Genomic DNA, 19,783 nt, shown 5'->3' with positions numbered 1-19,783 from the left:
CAAAAGGTTTTTTTTTGCATTTTTTAAAAACCGAGACATGTAAAATGAAGCAATCTTGGTGAAATATTACGGTACGAAGCTGATATTTGGCAGTTTGCCTCAAACTATCTGCACATCAGGCAAGACTCGCTCCAGCTTCTGAGAAACGGTGTCAGTTTGGTGATTTTTAAAAAAAGAACAGAAGCCTCTGAAATGCGCCGGCAGGCTCTGGGGATCACAGGGTTAAGCATTCGTTCATTTAATCCTCACGCCGCTGACAGGGAGACGACTAAAGAAAAAACAGAGCAACAGTGTTGACTTTGTTCGGCTGAAGATCACCTCACGCTGCCCCGGCGCTGAAGCAGTCACAAGACAGGTTGTGCACACAAACAGAAGGAGGCAACTGCATGTCGCAGATAACAGGGACCGGAGTCTGTTCTGGTAATAAAGCCAGTGTTCACTGAAACACTATAGACACACTGACAGACATGTGATGAGCTGACCGGCATGTAGAAGAACAGAAAACATGCAGAAACCTGTTGTGAATGCAGTAATGTTGAGGCTGCGTGGGACATGTCTGGCATTTTAGCATTTCCACTCGAATTTCTTTTGCAGACTTCGCATCTCGGCGACGGCAATTTGAACAGATGTGACAACACTAGTCCTGAATGTCCAGCTGCTTCCTTCTGCTACACACATTTTATCCACCACTAGCATCGATATCTGCTTGTGTACTTTAGTTTTTCCAACGTAGAACGAATCCATCAGCTCTTCATACACACTGAACATCATTTTTAGCACCAGTACGATCAACTAATACTGTAAGAAACGTTTTTTGTCTTTATCTCCTGATTGAAATGTTCTCTTCTTCCTATAAAAATCAATTTATTCCATTTTTCATACACAGCTCAGACATGTTGTGACCAAATGAGTGGGTTAGAGTAAGAAATAAAATAAAAAATAAAGGAAATTATCTCTATTTACAACCCTCATCACCAACCCCGACAGCAGAGGAAGGCAACGTCAAACAAATAAATATTACCAAGGTTACATGAAACATGTTTTTTTCACTACAAAATGTACAAACAGGTTCGTCCAAAAAGGTCTCAAAGTTAATAGGAAGCGTTCATGAAGGTTTGAAGCATAAATAAGACGTATTCATTAAGAAGTTAAACAAGACGGTGCTACAGCTTCTTTTTTTTTTTTTGAAGCAGCGTCCTTGACTCAAAATATTCGTCTTTGCGGGAAAAGTCGACAGATTGATTGGCCTCTCGTGTTTGATATTTATAATACGACCATCTGGAAAACCGAGGAGGAGGCATATGGCATCTAAGTTCTCTGGAGCACCAGAAACACTCACAGTTCTTCTACGACACCAGACCTCGGGGTGGAGAGTTACGGCCAGAGCGCTTCAATCAATGCTGAGGTCAGATTGCTATTTAGAGAAAGTATTTCTGTTGCATGTTCACATTTAAATAAACAGTGCGCTGCTTTCCCTTCACTGTGGTGCTGAGTTCCTGCTAACGGACACGTCTTTGCATCAAAGCTGACTCCAGAACATCTTCTATTGCGGCTCATCAGAAATAAAACTGTACCCAAAACTTCTCACTGAATTAATTTTAATTTTTCTTGATGAAAACAAAACTAAATCAACACCGGGTTGAACATCTGTATACAAAAAACAATTTATAGGTATTACCTAAATGCATCACATGCAGGCTGCAGTAGATGCTAAGCTAGGTAGCTGTGCAAAGAGAAGCCTCTAGTCTCCACTAGTTACTACAGCTCAGACAGCCGTGAACAAAAATTGGTTCAAAAAGACTGAATGTGGCATTCTAATGTCAGATTTACCTGAAACCAGGTGGTTTTAATCTACATGACTGGGTTTTATGAGCTGAGCACGTCACAAAAATACAAAAATGAGACTAAAATGACAAAATGTTTTTAGTTTTCACTGACAAAATTTGAATCAAATGATTAAAACTAGACAAAAATTTATATCTACTTTCATCAAAACACTACAACTAAATAAGAATCAGGTGGCAAAATTAACACTGGGCTCAACGTCAGCTTATTAATAGATACTGTAATTTACTGATGTTCCCTAAACGCCTCACATGCATCAGTAAATGGGCCCAGAGAAGCTCCTAGTCTCCATCGGTCACTGCAGAGCACAAAGCTGTGAGAAAAAATTACTTGAAAACAGTGAAATAAGGTGTCATAATGTCAGATTTACCTAAAATAATGTGATTTTTACTACATGAGCTGTTTTCTATGAGCTGAGAACGTCACAAAAATGCAAAAATTACTCTAAAAGGACAGTTAAAGACAAGACAAAAAGGAAGAATAATTTTCACTTACTTTTGAATCTAGACTAAAACTAAATCCAATGACTAATTTGACGAAAACAAATTTTAATTTTATTTAAAAATTATTAAAACAAACAAAAATCAAAATTACCACTGTGCTGAACTTACTGACGCCCTGTAAACGCCTCGCATGCAGTGATGCAGTAGATGCTGCTGGGCATCTGTGCACAGAGAAGCTTCTAGTTTAAGTCAGTTACTGCAACAAAACAAAAAAATGTTTGAAAAAAGAGTGAAATAAGGCATTCTAATGTCAGATTTACCTAAAACAATGTGATTTTTTTCTACATGAGCTGTTTTCTATGAGCTGAGAACGTCACAAAAATGAGACTAACATGTCACTGACTTCTTGGATACTTGTAAAGACGCTTCTATACGTGAGGCGTCGCTAGAAGTTGCTGATGTGGTAGTGATGAAAATGAAAAAATGACCTTCCTACTGAGCCATACTGCTGCCAGCTGCTGAGAGGACAGTAAAGTTTGGCCTCCTAGCTTAGCTAGCTCCTGGTTGTACTGTTCTTTAAAAGCACCGTCTTGGCAGCCTGACAGACGACGAGGGGATGTTAACCGAGGACGCTCCTCTGCAGTGTGGATGGACCTCCAGGCGCTGACCCAAAGTGTCAGGCTCGGTACAGAGGTCCTCTGGACTGAGGCAACTCGATGTTGAGCCAAACTGAGGCTTGATCATTTCCGAGCCAATCACCTGGGGGTTCGACTGATGGAGTCTCACATTTGGAGTTTTGCCATCTTCAGTTGGGGCTTCCTTCTGCGCCAGATAAAAAAACTCAACCAGCCTTCGAGCCCTTCGATGACCTTATTAGATAAGAAACCAGGGCTCGTTTGCAGCGGGCAGAGCGGTCCGAGCAGGACGTTTAATATAATTAGAGCAATTCTTCCCAGCTAGGGAGGAAGTAAGCGGCTCCAGCGATCTAAATCAGCCTTTATGGCATCCAGAGGAGGAGGAACATTGGCCTTATGTGGGCATTATATACGCTGCCAAGTAAACAAAGGGACGGTTGGAGAACCCAGTAAAGCTGCTGGGATTTTTTTTTTTTTTTCAGCCAATTCAATGAAAATTTGTTGGCATCGGTACATTTAAGCAACATGTTTTACCAAACTTCAACACATTGTTCCTCAGTATGACTGCGTAATAAGCCATTTTCCGCTTCTTTCAGCTGCAGTCAGCGCTATAGTGTTAGACAACAGTGCCGTTTCTGAAGCCCGAAGGCTTCAAAAGTCTCCGTATGCTTCAAATGATAGCGTACAAAACGATGATTTGTGCAGAGTTGAGATATGATGGCTGAACGTGGCTGAATTACCAATAAAACTGCTCTGAAGTATTTTTTGTTGTGTGCAATAGTGACTAAAAGATGTGAACCAAGCTGCTGCTCTGACCCACTAAGATCCCGATTTCATACAAACTCACCAACTACAGAAATGAAAGAAAACCGTGATGCAGCGAGTTCAGCTTCTGCTTCATATAAATCGAAGCTACGATCAAAGTCAGAGAGCAACTGGACCACACTGAGCTTTAGTCAGTCTCTGCTTTATCGATCGGTTAAGGAGACAGAAACTTGGATTTCTTTTGACCTAAATAATAAGTCTTCTTTTTGTATTTCGTCTTAATCATGTTGGAATTAAGTTTTGCACTTCATTATGTAAATCTCTGTTTGCATTTTGTACTTAGCTGCATTATACAATAACATACAGTTTATCAAAACAAAATGAATGTGAATCAAATGGTGCTTTTATTGGAGGAAAACTGGTCGTTTAGATCATTTGATTAATCAGTAAAACAGTCGGCTAGGAATGATACGATCCAATCTCAAAGCTCGGCATCGGGGACACTGTCCTGATCGATTCCAGCTCTGGTTGGAGGTCATTAATCATCACGGAAGTCTTTGTCATGGTCCCGTTGCTAGCTAAACCCCCACAATGCTCTCTGCTTGCCAACATGAACTAGTGACGCCTCCTCTGGTCGCTACTGTATAAGACAGTAAGAGGCTCCACCTGGTGGAACAACCAGGTACTGCAGCTGATCTACAAGACGACCTGATAGATTAATTGATGGACAAATGGTTGCCAGTGGACTCCATTAGCACTGTCTCAGACTTTGTTAAAAGGGCTTGGGGCAGGAAGGGAATAGAGGCAATAAAAATATGCACATGTAATCTGAGCAAGGTTTAATTTTACGCTTTCTACGTTCAACAAGAATATATAAAGTAATCTGCCGAATGCTTGAGCCAGTAGTTCAACAGCAACGTCCCAGAGCAACAGGCTACGATGTTTGACTGGTCTATTCCCACAGAGAAGGGGAAAATTGATAAATCACGTCCCATTAGCCATAACTGCTTATTGTGAACGACTCAGCTGATAAAGTCAAACCTAAAGCAAACAGGACCACTCCATCTCCATACAGATTACTGCTCTGCTCTCCTGTCACCAAGAGGAGAAAGGCAGCCACTTGGCAGGATTACTCACTATAAAAAACTCCCCTGGTCCACCCGACAAAGGAAAACATTATTTATATGCGCTGCACACTCGGCTAAGACTTAAAGCACAGACTGGACACACACAGTGGAGACTACAGGCCTCGTTGCGCTGCTCGTCGCTTTGTTTGGTGAAGTTAATGCAACGCGGCATTTTCGCATACATTCACGCTCCGTCAGTGTTCGCTCACGCTGCCATGACAGAACCGATCATTTAGTTACTTGCTGGTTTGAATACGACTTCGCTGCGGTGGTTTGATTTGCTCGTCCAGACTGCTGAGGTCAGTAAAGCTTCTCTGACTCCGTCATGCAACGTTTCTGTCGGGATTTTTTTTGCCATCGTCACTGCTGTGACATTTTGAAGTTGTGCACATTATTTGTATATATTTATTTTCTTTATGCCATTTTTGAAAAAGAAATATTTATGTCATTGTGGCAACTGGATTTATATTTAATAAAACATCTGACTGTTGTAATTTTACGTGTATGTCTCACAATAAAACGTTTCATTTCTGCTGATATTGAGAATTATTAGTATTTTTAATGAAAAAAAGAAGTTCAGGAGAGATCAGGTAGGTTCTTGGTTCTATGTTTTTGCAGTCACATGTTAAAACCCTGTAATTTGTAGGGTGAAGCAATAATAGCCATGGTAACTGAAGGAGAAGAGCTAATGCTAACTCCGCTAACTGTCGCATAAACTAAACCACGCAGGTCGATGTCTATCAAGAGTGTTACGGAAATTTACAGCGTACTTTGTGTTTGCGAATGCTAGCATGCTAATAGCCTCAACTACGATGGGGAATATTGTGAATACACAGGACGGGGCGCGGTAGCTGCAACGATAATTTGTTTTATTGCAGTCTGAGTCACTTTTAATAAAAAAAACAATCAGAAAAAGAATGATTAATTTGAGATGAACCAGTTTGTCTGAAACATGAGCTCTGGCTGGAGTCTGAGTGACGCCTCCTCTGGTCTCTACATTATTAAACAGTGAGAGGCTCCACCTGGTGGAACAACCAGGTACTACAGCGGTTCGATGACACGTTTTCTGACATGCATCTAGAGAAGACAGGTTTTCATCGTCTTTTGGAACTTGTGGAGCAACTACAAGAGCTTTACAACAAGGTTCATAGCCGCCTACAGCTGTGAACAAAAGTGATGATTGCTAGGAGTTCTAAGAGTCATTGAAAACTCAAGTCCATGATGTACGTGGTCTTTATGAGAATATGTAAACGTTTGTTCTCAATGAACAGCTTGGATGCAGAAATGCAATTTGCAGAACTATTCAGCTTAAAGCCAAAACATTGGATTAAGTTTATTAGCGTTAATGAAATTGAACTGTGTATTATGTAGGACAACGGTATTGGATTGGGACTTGGTATTTGTAGATGCTAAATAATAAGTGATTGGGATTGTATTGGGACGTCCCTAATGAGCCCTCTAACGCCAAGTGTATCACACTTGATAGATGAGTTTCTGAGACGTCCACATCAAAGCTCACATGTGCAGATTGATCTTTAATTTTTATTTATCAGACAGTTCATTAAGCACTCCAGCTTCAAAAACACTTCTGGCAATTATTTCATGGTTCAGGCTTTGCAGGGTTGAGACCAAGAGCCTGTGCCTGATAAGAAATATTCTAGTTTATTTCGGTTGATTCTCATTAACTCAGATGCATCAAACCATCGTCCTCCATCCAGCTGATATTATTCCTCTCGCTCTGTTCATCATCTCAGCTCCGTCACCGTCCGACCCCAACTCGATCGTCTGTTTAACGTCACCTTCGCTCAGACACTCAATTTTCTGTCCGGCCGTCCTATCAGCCTTTCTCATCCTCGCTATCTGTTTAATTCTCCTGCCCCTACAAGCCTGCCTTTCCTTCTCTCTTCCCACACTCATCTATCACTCTTGTTTAATCTCATTCCTTTTGTCCATCTGCTCAGTCACTGCTGCCTTATTTTTCTCCTTCCTCTCTGTCCCGCTGTCCTTTCTCATCACTTTAATCTCACTCCAGCACAACTTATATCCTCTTAGCATCCGCTATACTGCAAGGTGCTTATTGTCTGCAGCGCTCGCTATACATTTAGGCTTCAGACCACATACAAACTTAACTCTTCCTGCTTTGTCAGTATTGGCACTTGCTGCTGGAACATACAGATGGTTTGGCAGCTGCTTCCGCGAACTTCTCTTGTTCTGCTTGTAACGCCGGGATCGTTTTACATAATGTTTATGTGTTTCGAGATGCATCAGGGTCTAAAATACTTGCTGTGACTTGGCCAGGAGACAGAAGAAGACTGCAAGTTCAATCGTACAGCAGCCTGCAAGAGGTACATGTGATTGTGCAGGAAGATCAATGTTCACTTGGCAGAACTTCACTGTTTTCACTCTTTTCAAGTTGCACATGAGACAAAATCCTATTCTGGTCCTCTTCGGGACAGTGTGGAAGAGGAGAAGGAATGCAATTTCTTTCAGTTGAGAAGTCGTGAAGCTTCTCAGATGCTGTAACCGTCGTCGTCTATAGCTAAAAACATGTCACGCCGCAAGTCAAACAAAAGTCTCAGAAGTTTGCATACTATTGGAGGTTTGCAACAGGAAAGACGGCGTTACTCATGCACGGCTACTCCCGCCGCTAGGCTAAATGAAGGGTCCCAAAGTTGGCAGCGTTGGGAGCGGTGTATCCGGTGTGCTTCGTTAGCTAGCGAAATCAAACGACAGCTGAAACCAAACAAACCGCGTATTGTTCCTTCTAATTTAGCAGAACTGATCGGGTTAGCGCCGCGGATGGACGAAAACGCCGATGACGGAGTGTTAATTACGACCCAGAGATGGAGATGGACGGTTGGATGGACTGTGGCTGCAGCGAACCAAAGAAAACGTCGGCGGACTGAAAAAATATCGACAAAGTATCTTATCTGTAGATGAGCTGATTGTTCCCCAGAACAGAGTGACTCTACCTGCAGCCTCATGAGCCGAATGAACTTTAAATCAACATTAATCAGATTACATCCTCTAAACCTAATCATGTCTTTACTGAAATGGACACCAGCGTGCACCTACTCATGTGATTACTGAAAATAGCTTGTAAGAGCACATCTTTGTGGTATTCTTGCCTATTTATGTCGGGATTTTGCATGTTTTTGTGGTCATTTTGCAACTTTTCTTGACAATTTTGCATCTTTTTGTAGTGATTCTGCATCTTTTCTGTTAGCCTTATTAGCCTAAATTAACTCGAAACCAACATTAAAAAAAGTAAGTATTCTCAGCTTATAAATATCACTTGAACAGTTTTATTATCCTAAAACTGTAAGAACAGACTCAGAGCAGACCACATGTTCATATTAACACTGAGAGCAGCTTGCAGCGTCACGTCTTTCTGTGGTGTTTGTGCAGCGATTTCACACGTTGGTGGGAATTTTGCCTTTATTTGTTGTGATTTTGCACGTTTTTGTGGTGATTTCACGTCTTTTTGTGGTGATTTTACACCTTTTCTCTACCTGCTGAGGCTTTATCATCAGCATAAAGATTAATTCTAAATCAACATAAGAAGCTTGTATTAGCAGCATAATACATAATTTGAACCTGGTTAGTTTCTACTGTAATAATAAAACAAACTATAGGAGCAGACCAGCGTGCACATATTCATATAATTACTAAAACTACCTGCAATATCACATTTTTTTGTGGTTTGTTTGTGTGTTTTTGCAGTGATTTCACATCTCGTGGTGCTTTTTATCCCTTTATGTGGGGATTTGGCTTGTTTTTGTAGTGATTTTACAACGTTTTCTGGTGTGTTTGCATCTTTTTGTGGTCTTCTTTTCTCGACCTATCAGCCTTATCAGCTTATATAAACTCTAAAATCACATAAAGGTAATATTTCCAGCATATTCAACCATCTGAATCTGGTTATTTTATACTAAAATGATAACAACAGGCTGTCAGAAGACCAGCGGTGCCGTTTATTTCTGCCTATGAAGTCGCTCAAGCTTAAAAATGTTCAACTTCTATCACCGAACAACGTTTGGCAACGCTTCTGTCCCACGAAGGAGGATATATGCGACAACAAAGGCCTCGCTCAGACGGTCTTTCCCTAATATATTAGACATTCATGAGCTCTCTCGCTCTAAAGTATTACAGAGAAGAAGAAAGGAACGGTAGAGAGCTGAGGGACTCTATTGAATAAAATTAATTATTAGAAAACACAGCCAGCAGGGTTTCGCCAGTGTCTCCACGAGGGACGTCTTAAAGAAACAACAGATAAAGCCTTGGGTGTATTTGGTTTGTATTGTACTGTTTTTATTTAAAACCTCGTTGTTCTTCCAGCTCAAAGACCCCGATCGCCGCTGTCTGCAGCAAAACACGACCTCCAGCAGCTTTTCTAATACAAAAAGTGAGAAAAAAACCACAATGGAGTCACAATGCAAACGAGTCCCAAGGAACGATTGCACATTGTTTTCTTCTGCACGCAGGTTTCTGTACAGTTGTAAAATGTATTTATGATTTCTCCTCCTCTGCTGCAGAAAACATCTGCTTTGTTTCTTTGAGCCACGAATGCAAGACATCCATCATCATAAAAAGCTGAGTGTCTTTACTTTGTGCCACAATAAACCAGTTAATGTACGTTGGAAAAAAAGCCCACCAGCGAGGACGTTCTCGCGCCGCTTTTCATCGGCGAGGCATCAATAATCCCCGAGTACTGCTAAAAAGCCCTTTAACTCTTCAATTTTCATCTTTCACATATTATAGCCTCCTCATTCAGCGTTACTCCGGAGAGAAATTAGCCCACTTACATGCAAATTGGCCAACTGCGTCATCTGGTTGTCTGGCGGGCGAGTGGAAAAACTGCCAGAGATTTGTTTTCCATAAAAATAAAAATGAAAAAAAGAAACAACAAAGCAGCGCGGCAGCCTGTACAGTAACCTTATCTCGGTAAAATACCAAAAGGTCGCAGGGCAGCAAACCTCCTTCTTCTGGCCGTGTGCTGCTGCATCTGTGGGCTGCAGAAACGTGTATTTATACCTGCTTCTTACTGTAGGTGTGAATGTTTTGTACTGCAAACACCAACAGGCCTCGACAGGAGCAACATCCAGTCCTCTACGTATGAAGACGTGTTTATGCAGCTTCTCTTTCTTTTCTTTGGATGCTCCGGTACCGTTTCACCAGACGCCGGCCAAGTTAAAGAAAGTTCCTCGGTTTTCTCACCAAGAACCTTCTGCGGTGGCGCAACAACAGACTCCTCTAATTGTCTTCATCCCTTTGCTTGGATTACCGGCACATTCCAGCAGAGTTGGCGTCTCAGTTCTGACCTCTAAACTTTTGCCATCTGTCCAAACACAAGCGGACAACACAACAGCCTTCCCCACTTACTCTGATCTTCTTCCGCACATGAACGAACGCTTGCACTCGCTTGTGAAGACCACGTAGTGACTGTTAGTCGCCAGAAACGATCCAGAATTTTGGTTCTTTCATAGATTTATTGTAGGTCTTCTGGAAAAACGATCAGAAGTACTGCAACGCTAATATACAGCTAAATGTCGCTTTTGGTCCAAGAAGCTTCTGGTTCCATCTATCCATTATCATTGTGTTTAATTTATCATTATTAGTAATGCATTGTTGTTTCTGAGATATAAGACACTCTAGAAACCTTAAGACTGCCAGGATATACACGGTCACAAAACAATAAAACCAGTAGAGTCCTGCCAAGACACAACACCAGATACCTCCTGTTTACACGTGATACCCAAAGTACACCGTGTACAGATACTGTGGAGCGTAACTAACGGTGACCCGGTGGTTTTTCAGGATAATCTCCGTCCATGTTGGGTTTTGGTGCAAACAGCATGACTGGTTGGTCGATACGCTCTTACTGGATCCAATTCTTCCAATCTCTAGTGTTGCTTTGATCAAGAAAAAGGTTCTACATCAACAGCCTTTGAGGATTAATCCATTATTTCTGGCGTCAGGAGGAACATCCCCACTTTTAAGTGCTCCAACTTATTTATTACCTCAGTAGTTGTTGTGCTGATAGAGTTTTGTTTTTAGAAATTATATGAAAAAGTGCAGCTCATGTTCTTAGTAACCAGTTTCGAATGATTAAATATGCTGCCAGTTTAGCCTTTTATGCTGATTCAGAATGAATTTACGCTAACGAGGCTGCAGATCGAGCGCAAAGTGGAGCATTTTGTTCATCTACAGATAACGCGCGGGTTTATTTTCATGACTGGTGAAAGAGTTCATGTAAATCCACCGACATTTTCATGGACAACACGCTGAGTCCACATGTGCTGCTGGGCTGAAAAGTCAGAGATGCGCCCCAGTTAGTGGAAAGAACCGCCGACATGTTGACAAAACGTTGGAAAAACAGCTGCATCGTCGGCCTGTACAGCTTCAGCACGGTTTGCTTGGTTTCAGCTCTAGTTTGATTTCAGATACTAGCTTTTTTTATGCTGATTTAGAATCCATTTAGGCTAATCAGGTTAGCGGGCGAAGTGCACCGTGGAACATTTGGTCCAACGATCAGCTGATTGGCTGAACAGCAGGTTTCCTTTGGTTCCCTCAGAAAGCAGGAAGCAGGACGTGTACCAAAGGCTGAGATCAAACAGGGTTGTCGTTGTTGTACCTTCGAGTTAATCAGACCCTGGTTTACACCATTTACGGTCTCCATTTTATCAGCCTATCTTCATTCTACCCCTTTACGTAAGCCATGACATTTGGGAGTCTTATTCGATTCTAACCTTTTAGTTTGACGTCGAGAACGCAGTTCAGTCGTGTTTCTTTCACCTGAACTTAATGTCAAAGACTTTCTGAGGATCTATTTTTCCATCTGTACAGTAATTACTCAGGCTGCCCTTCATGTTCTGCCATTAGTTCAAAAAGCTGCTGCCACAATCCTCACAGCGTACGATCTTATTACCACCTGCTGAGATTTGCTGAATCCGTCTGTGAGAATTTAGATTTATTTCTCGTTTCATTGCTGTTTTTCTTCTGATTGTAAAGGACTTTCAAACAATGCTACATAAATAAATAAAGGAAAAACAATGCACACATGCCTGACATTGTTTGGTATTTGGTTTGGCTGTACTTTGTAAAAGCAGCTGGACTCGTAGCATTAAACCGGCCTGAGCGCTATCACCGTAACCACATGTGCTGCAGACGTCTCGCTGCTTTCCCACAAACAATCTGCTCATTTTCAGGAGGATAAAGTCGATATTTTCACACCTCGGAAACCAATTTTGCAGAACAATTCGTTGATTCTTGCTGCAGAATCTTGCATTTGAAGATATTTTTTACAAAACCGCTGCTGTAAAACAAAACCATTGTTCAGATTTTAAAACGAGGAAGACGGCGACCAGCTGGATGTTTTTCCAACTGTCCAGATGCCAATAAACATTTATTTTAAACCTTCAAACATTATGCTGGGGAGTTGTGGATGGAAACTGTTCCCCTGATAATAAATACAATTATTCTGACGGGTAAAATATTTATCAAGTCGGAATTTATTCTAAAAACAATTTTTAAAAAAATAAGAAAAATAACGGCCTTAAACTGCTGCAAAGTCGCACAATAACATATAAAATGGGGAGAAACCTGCTCGACTGCAGTGTGAGATTATATAAAAGTCTAAATATATTCTATTTTTTAAATGTATGTCTGTATACGTCAGTTTGTATGTGCATTGGTGCTGTAAACGTAACTATTTGAATTACCAAAGGAGTCTTTTATATTCTTATTTAGCTTTAATCCGATGATATTTGTGTTTTATTGTGTTATATTGTTGTAACGCTACGTGAACATGTCGCATTATCCCATGTTTAATTATTTACTTGCATGAAATAATCACAATTTAACTTTAAAACCACCGTCCTCGTCTCCTCAACCCTTTTTCTTCTCCTCTATACATTCTCGCCTCCTCCCCATCATGACACACAAACCCCCCCGTCGTCGGATTGCGTTTCACGGCTCTGTTGTGGATTATGTTGTACTGTGGATTATGGGATTAACACACAATCAGACGGTGACCAGTGCGCGGCACCAGGAAAAAGCACATTGGACCTCGGTGTCATGCGGAGGAAGATAAACCTGCCAGGAATCAGGAGATGCGACTTTCTCTGGTTGTCATTCATGGTGATGATATCAGATGAAGCAGCAGAACAAAGCAGAAGAAACTGTTCAAACGTCATATTTCATGACGTAAACAACGACTGACGCATCGGAACGCACTGAAAATTAACAGGATGCAATAAAACTTCCAGCTACTTTAAATCATTCATGTTCCCGGTGATTTAAATCCCGACTGAGTGGTACGACGGCGGCGTTTGGGCTGAATAATAACCGTCCTCCTGTGGAGACGCCGATCCCTCGCGCTGCTCATCGTGCGTTCTTTTTTTTTTGCTTCAGACTACGAAGGTCTAAAGCTCGTTCCTGGACGGCGGCCATTTTTCAACCTGGAGGTTTTTCAGGCCGATTTTCCCCCACTTCATTTCTGGCTCATAAAAGAGACTTTCCTGAAGTAGGCAGTCGATCATGCTGAGCTTGTCTTTCCTCCGAGGTTTGCCAAAGCTGTCCCAGCAGCATTTGAGGGGCGCTGTAGAAAATATATTTAATGTTTAGAAACTGGAGATTAATTTAGAGACGCATATGATTTGTTCTTTCAAACATAAAACCCACGAAACACTCTGGAAGACGTCCGTGCTAGTTCGCTGATATATTCAGTCATTAAAAATAATGGTTACTAAACAAAGTTAAAGTGCCAATTAAAAGTATTCACCCGCCTCGGAAGTCGTCCCCTTTGTGGCTTTTAAACATTAAACCATCGTCCATTAAATTTGGCCTTTCTGACTAGAATTTCCAAAGAAGATTCTTTCATCTCAAAGTGATTTTTACAAAGTAATGTCAGTTAATTAAAAATATAAAATGTAAAATGAGTAACTGCATAAGTGTCCATCTCCTTCCAGTCTGTCTTTAGTAGATGCACCTTTGTTACAGCGTCCATTCTGTGTTGGTCTCCATCAGCCTGAACATCTAGAAGCTGCAGTTTTACTTCATTCAAACTCAAACTCTGTCAGGTTACACATGCATCACCAGTCAACAGCGCTTTTCAAGTCCAGCCACAAATTCTCAGTGGGACTGAGGTCTGGACTCTGACTTTAAACCATTTCTGTGTAACTTTCAGAACAAATTTTCTATTCAGTCTCAGTTCTCCTGCAGACTGCATCAGGTTGTCCTCCAGGATTTCTCTACACTTTGCTGCATTCATTCACCCTCTACCTTCACAAGCCTTCCAGGCTGCTGCTGAGAAGATCCCCACGTCATGATGCTGCCACCACCGTGCTTCATCATGATGCTGCCACCACCGTGCTTCATCATGATGCTGCCACCACTACGCTGATTGCCATAAATTTGATCTCATCCAACCAAAGAAGCTTCTCCCAGTTGCCTTCAGAGTCTCCCACATGCCTTCTGGTGAACTCTATTATTTAAAGTAGATGAATGAGTCCCATATTTAATAACACCGTCGGCTCTTAGCCTTAATATTTATGGGTAAAATTGTATTTTATGTACTTTTGTGTCGTGATTTATTCCTTAATGTTTAAATTATTCAGACTAATCCACCTGATAAATAACACTGTTGGGTCCTGACCTCAGTATTTGAACCTGTTGGGTTCATTTGTCTTGTTTTTCTACCAGTTTGGTGCAATGGCTGAAGACTTAAATATGTTGTATAAATACTTGTGACTCGACACCAAGTTTTCCACCTCTACTAAAAATATAGGACATTTAAAAAACAGCATAGCTCAAGTAGCGTAGAATCTAAGGCTGCAATCCAAACCAGAAGTGAATGCAGTCGAGTGAGGGTGTGTCTTGCTTCTTTTTTTTTGATTTGTCAGAGGAGGACGGTGTTATTCCTCCTCCTTTTTTTAAAAAATTTACATAGTGTCAGTTTAAAAAGCTTATGCAACTTATAAGCTGGAGGCAGAGGGAGACACTTAATTCCTGCAACCTTCCACACAGTCAGAGCGAGGATTAACCCGTCCACACTGCAGCGCTCCCAGCTGCACGCTGCACCACCGCATCAAAGCGCCGGATGCGTTTTTTTTTTTTTTAAATCATTTCCGTGCATTTTAAATGGAATAGGAATCCTTGACACAAACAGAAGCTTTCTGATGATGTCAAGTGTGAGGTAAACATCTCTCTGCTGTGTCTGTCACTCCCACGCTCACAGAGTCGCCCTTTGTCTTCCTCAGACAACCCAGTGATCCACAAAACATTGTGACAGCCCACTTCCACTCATGCTGACAGCGCTCTCGCTGCAGCAGCTACTTGACTGTGGGATTTGGGGAGCCTCTGCCAATCCATTACACCGCATGCGTGCACGTTCGCTTGTGCTAATCCCCCCGCGATTTAAGGCCGAGTTGCACCAACAAAGAATAAAACTGAACAAATAAAGATTTAAAATGAGGCAGCGCTCCGTTGCACGATTAAAAACTAATCTCTCCAAGTTTATTGACGCAAACAGAAATTAAAGAGGGTGTTAATCAATACGGAGAAGCTTGTTTACCCAAATTAAAATAAATGAATAAATTATAAATGCGCACACTCGGGAGGGACGGAGGGGGAACCATTAATACAGAGAACTGGATGTACTGTGGAGGCCCAACAGACGATCACAAACGCTGTCAAGATGAATAAATACGAGTAATAATAATGAAAAAATACAATAATTCAATTCTTTCATGGCTCAGAGGCTTCTTACTGGTGCACACTCTGAAATTAGAGTTAGAGAACTCCACTAGATTGAGTTTCTCCCTTAACTTTCTTCAAAAAACTTGATTATTTTTGCTAAATCCATCACAAAAAAGGATTTATTTTGAAAGTTTAAAGTCGGATCACAGTTTAAATTCGAGCCAAACGGCTTGTTGAAGATATAAAATTGTGATTTTTCTGGCAGATAAAGTTTATATTAAATGTGACGGAGCAAAACCACGAGATAAGAGTTAAATATTACCTTTGCAAACATGAGAGCTTTTAAATTTAACCTGCTTTAATCACGTATTTGCACTTTTTTTTTTTAATTGCATAGAGTCAGAACAATGATCACAAAAGTTAAATGAAGTAATAATAATGATAAAATACCATCATCAGTCTCTGACACTGAAACAGGGCGTTCCAACTGCTGCACGTTCTGCAATTAGAGTTTAAAAAAGTGATAAAATATTAATAAATCCCGGATTAGAGGTGCTGAATAATTTACGCCCTCAAGTGCAGCCTTTGTGATTTGCTGATTGCGTTATTCAGGGGGTTCGACAGGTTTAGAGCAAAAATAAAACAATTTGAAATTAATCTTTATTTTATTTTAGGTGGGTTTTAAAGTTTGGCGCGTCATAATTTAAAAGGAAACTGTGATTTATTTGGCCGTTGGTGCGGCCCGGATAAAGGAAGCAGGAGCTTTTATCACACACTTGTTGCAGAAACGAATCACCGCCGCTTGTTTTATCCACACAGATCTGATACTTTCCTGCAAAAGCTTGTCCTCTTCAACCGAATTCTCTGCCGGTGTCTGCTTCACATAAGGAGCACAGATACACCGGCTGTCTGGATGGTGCAAAAACTGCAACGCAACTGGGTTTTCTATGACTTTACAGCTTAAAAACGCAGCTTGTAGACGTGGTTTTGCCCTCAATGTGATGAGCCGGATTCATTTAAAAGCAGCAGAGCAACACATTCAGGCCTTCAACACACAAACACGTGTGGCTTTTTCACTGTACAGCGTAATCTTCTTCTTCTTCTTGAGTTTTAGTTTGTGGTGTTTTTTTTTCACCTGCTGGAACAAATTCTACGCGTTGTTTAGCAGCACAGACACAACCCTGACGCCCCGTTTGCACAACATCCGTTCTTGCTCAGCACGACCTGCCGTAAATCTAAAATATTTCCACATCAGCGGATGATTTCCAGATCGATTTGACGTTGTCTTTCGACCTCTGGGCTGCAGCTGCATCGTCCATCCGGGGCCGTCGCTGCGGGGGTTCGTGCACGGCAGCTTCCCGAAAAGCGAAGCCAAAACATCTCAGTGGCTCCCTGGAGGCCCCGCCGCCAGCTCAGGAAGCCCTCTACAGTTCTGAACATCCACAGCACAATTCGTTTGATTGTGAGAAGCCAAAATCATCTTCTAAATGAATACTCGGCTAATTATGCAGCCCTGCTCCTCGTCTTTTCACGATTCGTCACGCCACAGTGCGCGTGGACGGTCATGTGATGTGTGTTTTCAGGCGTGTTGGCGTGTAAAGTGTTCATTTGTGAAACTGCTTTAAAATGCAAACAAGATCCAAAAAACCTGAGCCATTCTTCAACTGAAGAAATCCAAATATATTCCATTTACCAGAACTGTTTTTAAAGCCCCAACCCTCCACTGCTCCTTTCATTCAGCGAGCATCAGAGCTACTACTCCACACCGCCGCCAAGTTTCCAAGGAACTGGCAGGGAGGCAGTGTGCGACTGGCAAATGGAAACGAGCTCTTGAGGATCCTCGTGGTGTCTGATCAGACCAGTTCTTTCCTCTATTTTAGCTTCTGTTGAAGTTTGATGGTGTTACATAAACCTGCTGAAAACCTCCCTCCGGTCAAACAAACGCTTCCAAACCTTCCAAAAGTGAATCCAGACACAAACAGACGCCCAACGAGCTCCACGCAGATCAAAAATTAAACAAAATCAGGGAGTTATTACCAAAAACACACAACCAGGAGCACATTCTGCCCACAAACATGGACACTCATCATGTTGTAAGTGAGGTGACGGCGCCCTCTGGTGGCTCAGTGTTGCACCTGCGCACACCGACACACAAAAAAAATCCAGTTTGTGTGTCTGTACTGACCGAGTTGAAGCGAAGTCTCCGTGTGGTAATATCCATCTTGTTGCTTCTTCTTCAACATAGAACACAGATCCACTCGCTCCACCGTCTGGTCGCCGAAGAATCTGGGGTGAGACGGAGAGAGTTAAAGTCAAGGGAGACGAGTAGAAAGTGACACAATCAAGCAAATTATGCGCTTGGGAAATTGTAAAAAGAGAAAGATTTGTTGCATGGTTCCTGAAAGAAATCAATCATGAGCTACACGAGGTTAAATCAGCGTGCTTTCGTGATATTTCATCCAACTCACTTTATTCTGCAAGTAGCATTTCAAAAATGTACTAAAAATAAATACTTTTCTTTGATCAATTTTAGTAAAAAACAAAAAAATTCTGCACTTCCAGGAGCAACCGTGAAGCCATCAGTGACTCAGCTGAGACCGACAGTCATGTCACAAAAATTCTGAGAGTTTTCAGTTGAACTGCAGGTTATGTTTGGTTTTCATTTCCACGTGTAATTCTGTAAACTTGGATTCTTTCTCTGGATTTATCAACATATTGCTTTTTTCTTAACCTTGTTGAACCCCAGAAGTCTGAAAGAGCGTGAATCTTTATAAAAAACACAAAGAAATCCCAAAATGACCCCATCGCATCAGCTGATGGTGGAACATCTTTCTGGAGTCACGCCACAAAACTTCAGAGACTTTCTCGATTGAACTGCAGACTGTGTACACGGCAGAGACGGTACAAATACAGAAACAAATTAAACATGGAAATATTTAAATATCTACAGCATGTAGGGTGATTTTTGGCCAGGTTTATTCCAAGTTTTTCCAATTTTTGTGAAACAAATACTAAGCCTAACTTTTGTTTTATTGGTTATTCTAACTGTGTTCTCCCTCCTTCTAGCTGTGGTTTGAGTTTCCATCGAGCTGCAGGACTTTATGTTGAAGTAAAAAATGAGGAAAACTGTAGCAGGAGCAAAGAAAGGAGGGTTAAAAATGAGGAAACAGGAGTGAAATTATCATGAAATAAGAAGCAAACAACTTTTAGACACCAGTAAGTTGGACATTTTTAAATCTTGAGGAAGCGAATTAAAAGATCAGAGTTGGATTTGTGCAGAACTCACCTTGAATGCAATGTTAAAATCAATAATAATAAGCATAAACTGGGTAAATTCATGTCCCGATTCACCTCCCAGATGGTAAAACCTTAAACTGGTGTCAGTTAAGTTATTTGCTGCAGTATTTTTTAATCACAGGACAAACAAAGTACCTACTTGTTAGTGTAGTTGGAGTACAGCGCCGGATCCACACGCTTTATACCCTGACGGAGACAAAAGGAAAAGTTTTTAAGACGCTCACTTTCCCTCTCAGCAAACAGAAATAAATTCAAACACTGGAGGAAGACGAGATCTCCGGCCGGCCGGCCGGCGCCAGGAAGGATGAGCCGCCTTCAGGTGTCAGAGGAAGACAAAGATGGATGCTGTCCTTCCTCCGTCTCCCCGATCCCGGCTTATCTTTTAACTCCTATTTTTATCTTTATCCAGTTCATACACATATCCTCTCGTACCAAACTCTACTTCTGAGTAATTCCTCCCTTTCATCCATCATTATTACTGTCTGGCTCTGAGCCCGATGCTGTAAAATAATACACATCCAAACGCCACAGTGACTGAGTTATCCCCACCAGTAGCTTTGGCTGGAAGCAATACATGTAAGTATTAAATGACACGTTTTACAGCCACTGGGAGGACGCTGAAGGTAATAACAAGGATGTGGAAAGTCAGCTTTTATAGAGCAAAAACAAACAAAAAAACAAGTTAACTGAGGCAATGTGTGGAAAAATAGAGCTGGAATAAAACCACGTCTGCATGTTCAACTTCTACTTTTTCCACTAAGAAAATTATTTACTCTATTAGCTTCACTCTCTGAGGTTCATCTGTTCAGCTGCTCGTTAACACAGACATCTAATCGGCCAATCAAACGGCATCAACTCACTGCATTTAAGGATGTACACGAGGTCAAGACGACCCGCTGAAGTTCTAACAGAGCATCAGAAGGAGGAAGAAAAGGGGATTTAGGTGAGTCTGGACGTGCCAGACTTTCACGTA

The 19,783-nt window shown here is 41.4% G+C and overlaps 1 protein-coding gene across 2 annotated transcripts in view; it reads right to left on the bottom strand.

Moving 5' to 3' along the window:
• Positions 1-19,783, bottom strand: part of akap7 (A-kinase anchoring protein 7) — a 68,586-nt gene that overhangs the window by 38,796 nt on the left and 10,007 nt on the right. For both annotated transcript variants that reach the window (XM_008300405.1, XM_008300406.1), the window contains exons 8-9: positions 18,950-18,996; positions 17,699-17,799 (exon numbers count right to left, since the gene is read on the bottom strand). In XM_008300405.1, coding sequence (XP_008298627.1) covers positions 17,699-17,799; positions 18,950-18,996 — 148 coding nt within the window. The remainder of the gene's footprint in view (positions 1-17,698; positions 17,800-18,949; positions 18,997-19,783) is intronic.

Source organism: Stegastes partitus, unplaced genomic scaffold, assembly GCF_000690725.1.
Source record: "Stegastes partitus isolate 25-593 unplaced genomic scaffold, Stegastes_partitus-1.0.2 Scaffold1535, whole genome shotgun sequence".
NCBI classification, from domain to species: domain Eukaryota; kingdom Metazoa; phylum Chordata; class Actinopteri; family Pomacentridae; genus Stegastes; species Stegastes partitus.
The sequence above is the reverse complement of the archived record's forward strand: the minus strand, read 5'-3'. Positions and strand labels throughout refer to the sequence as shown.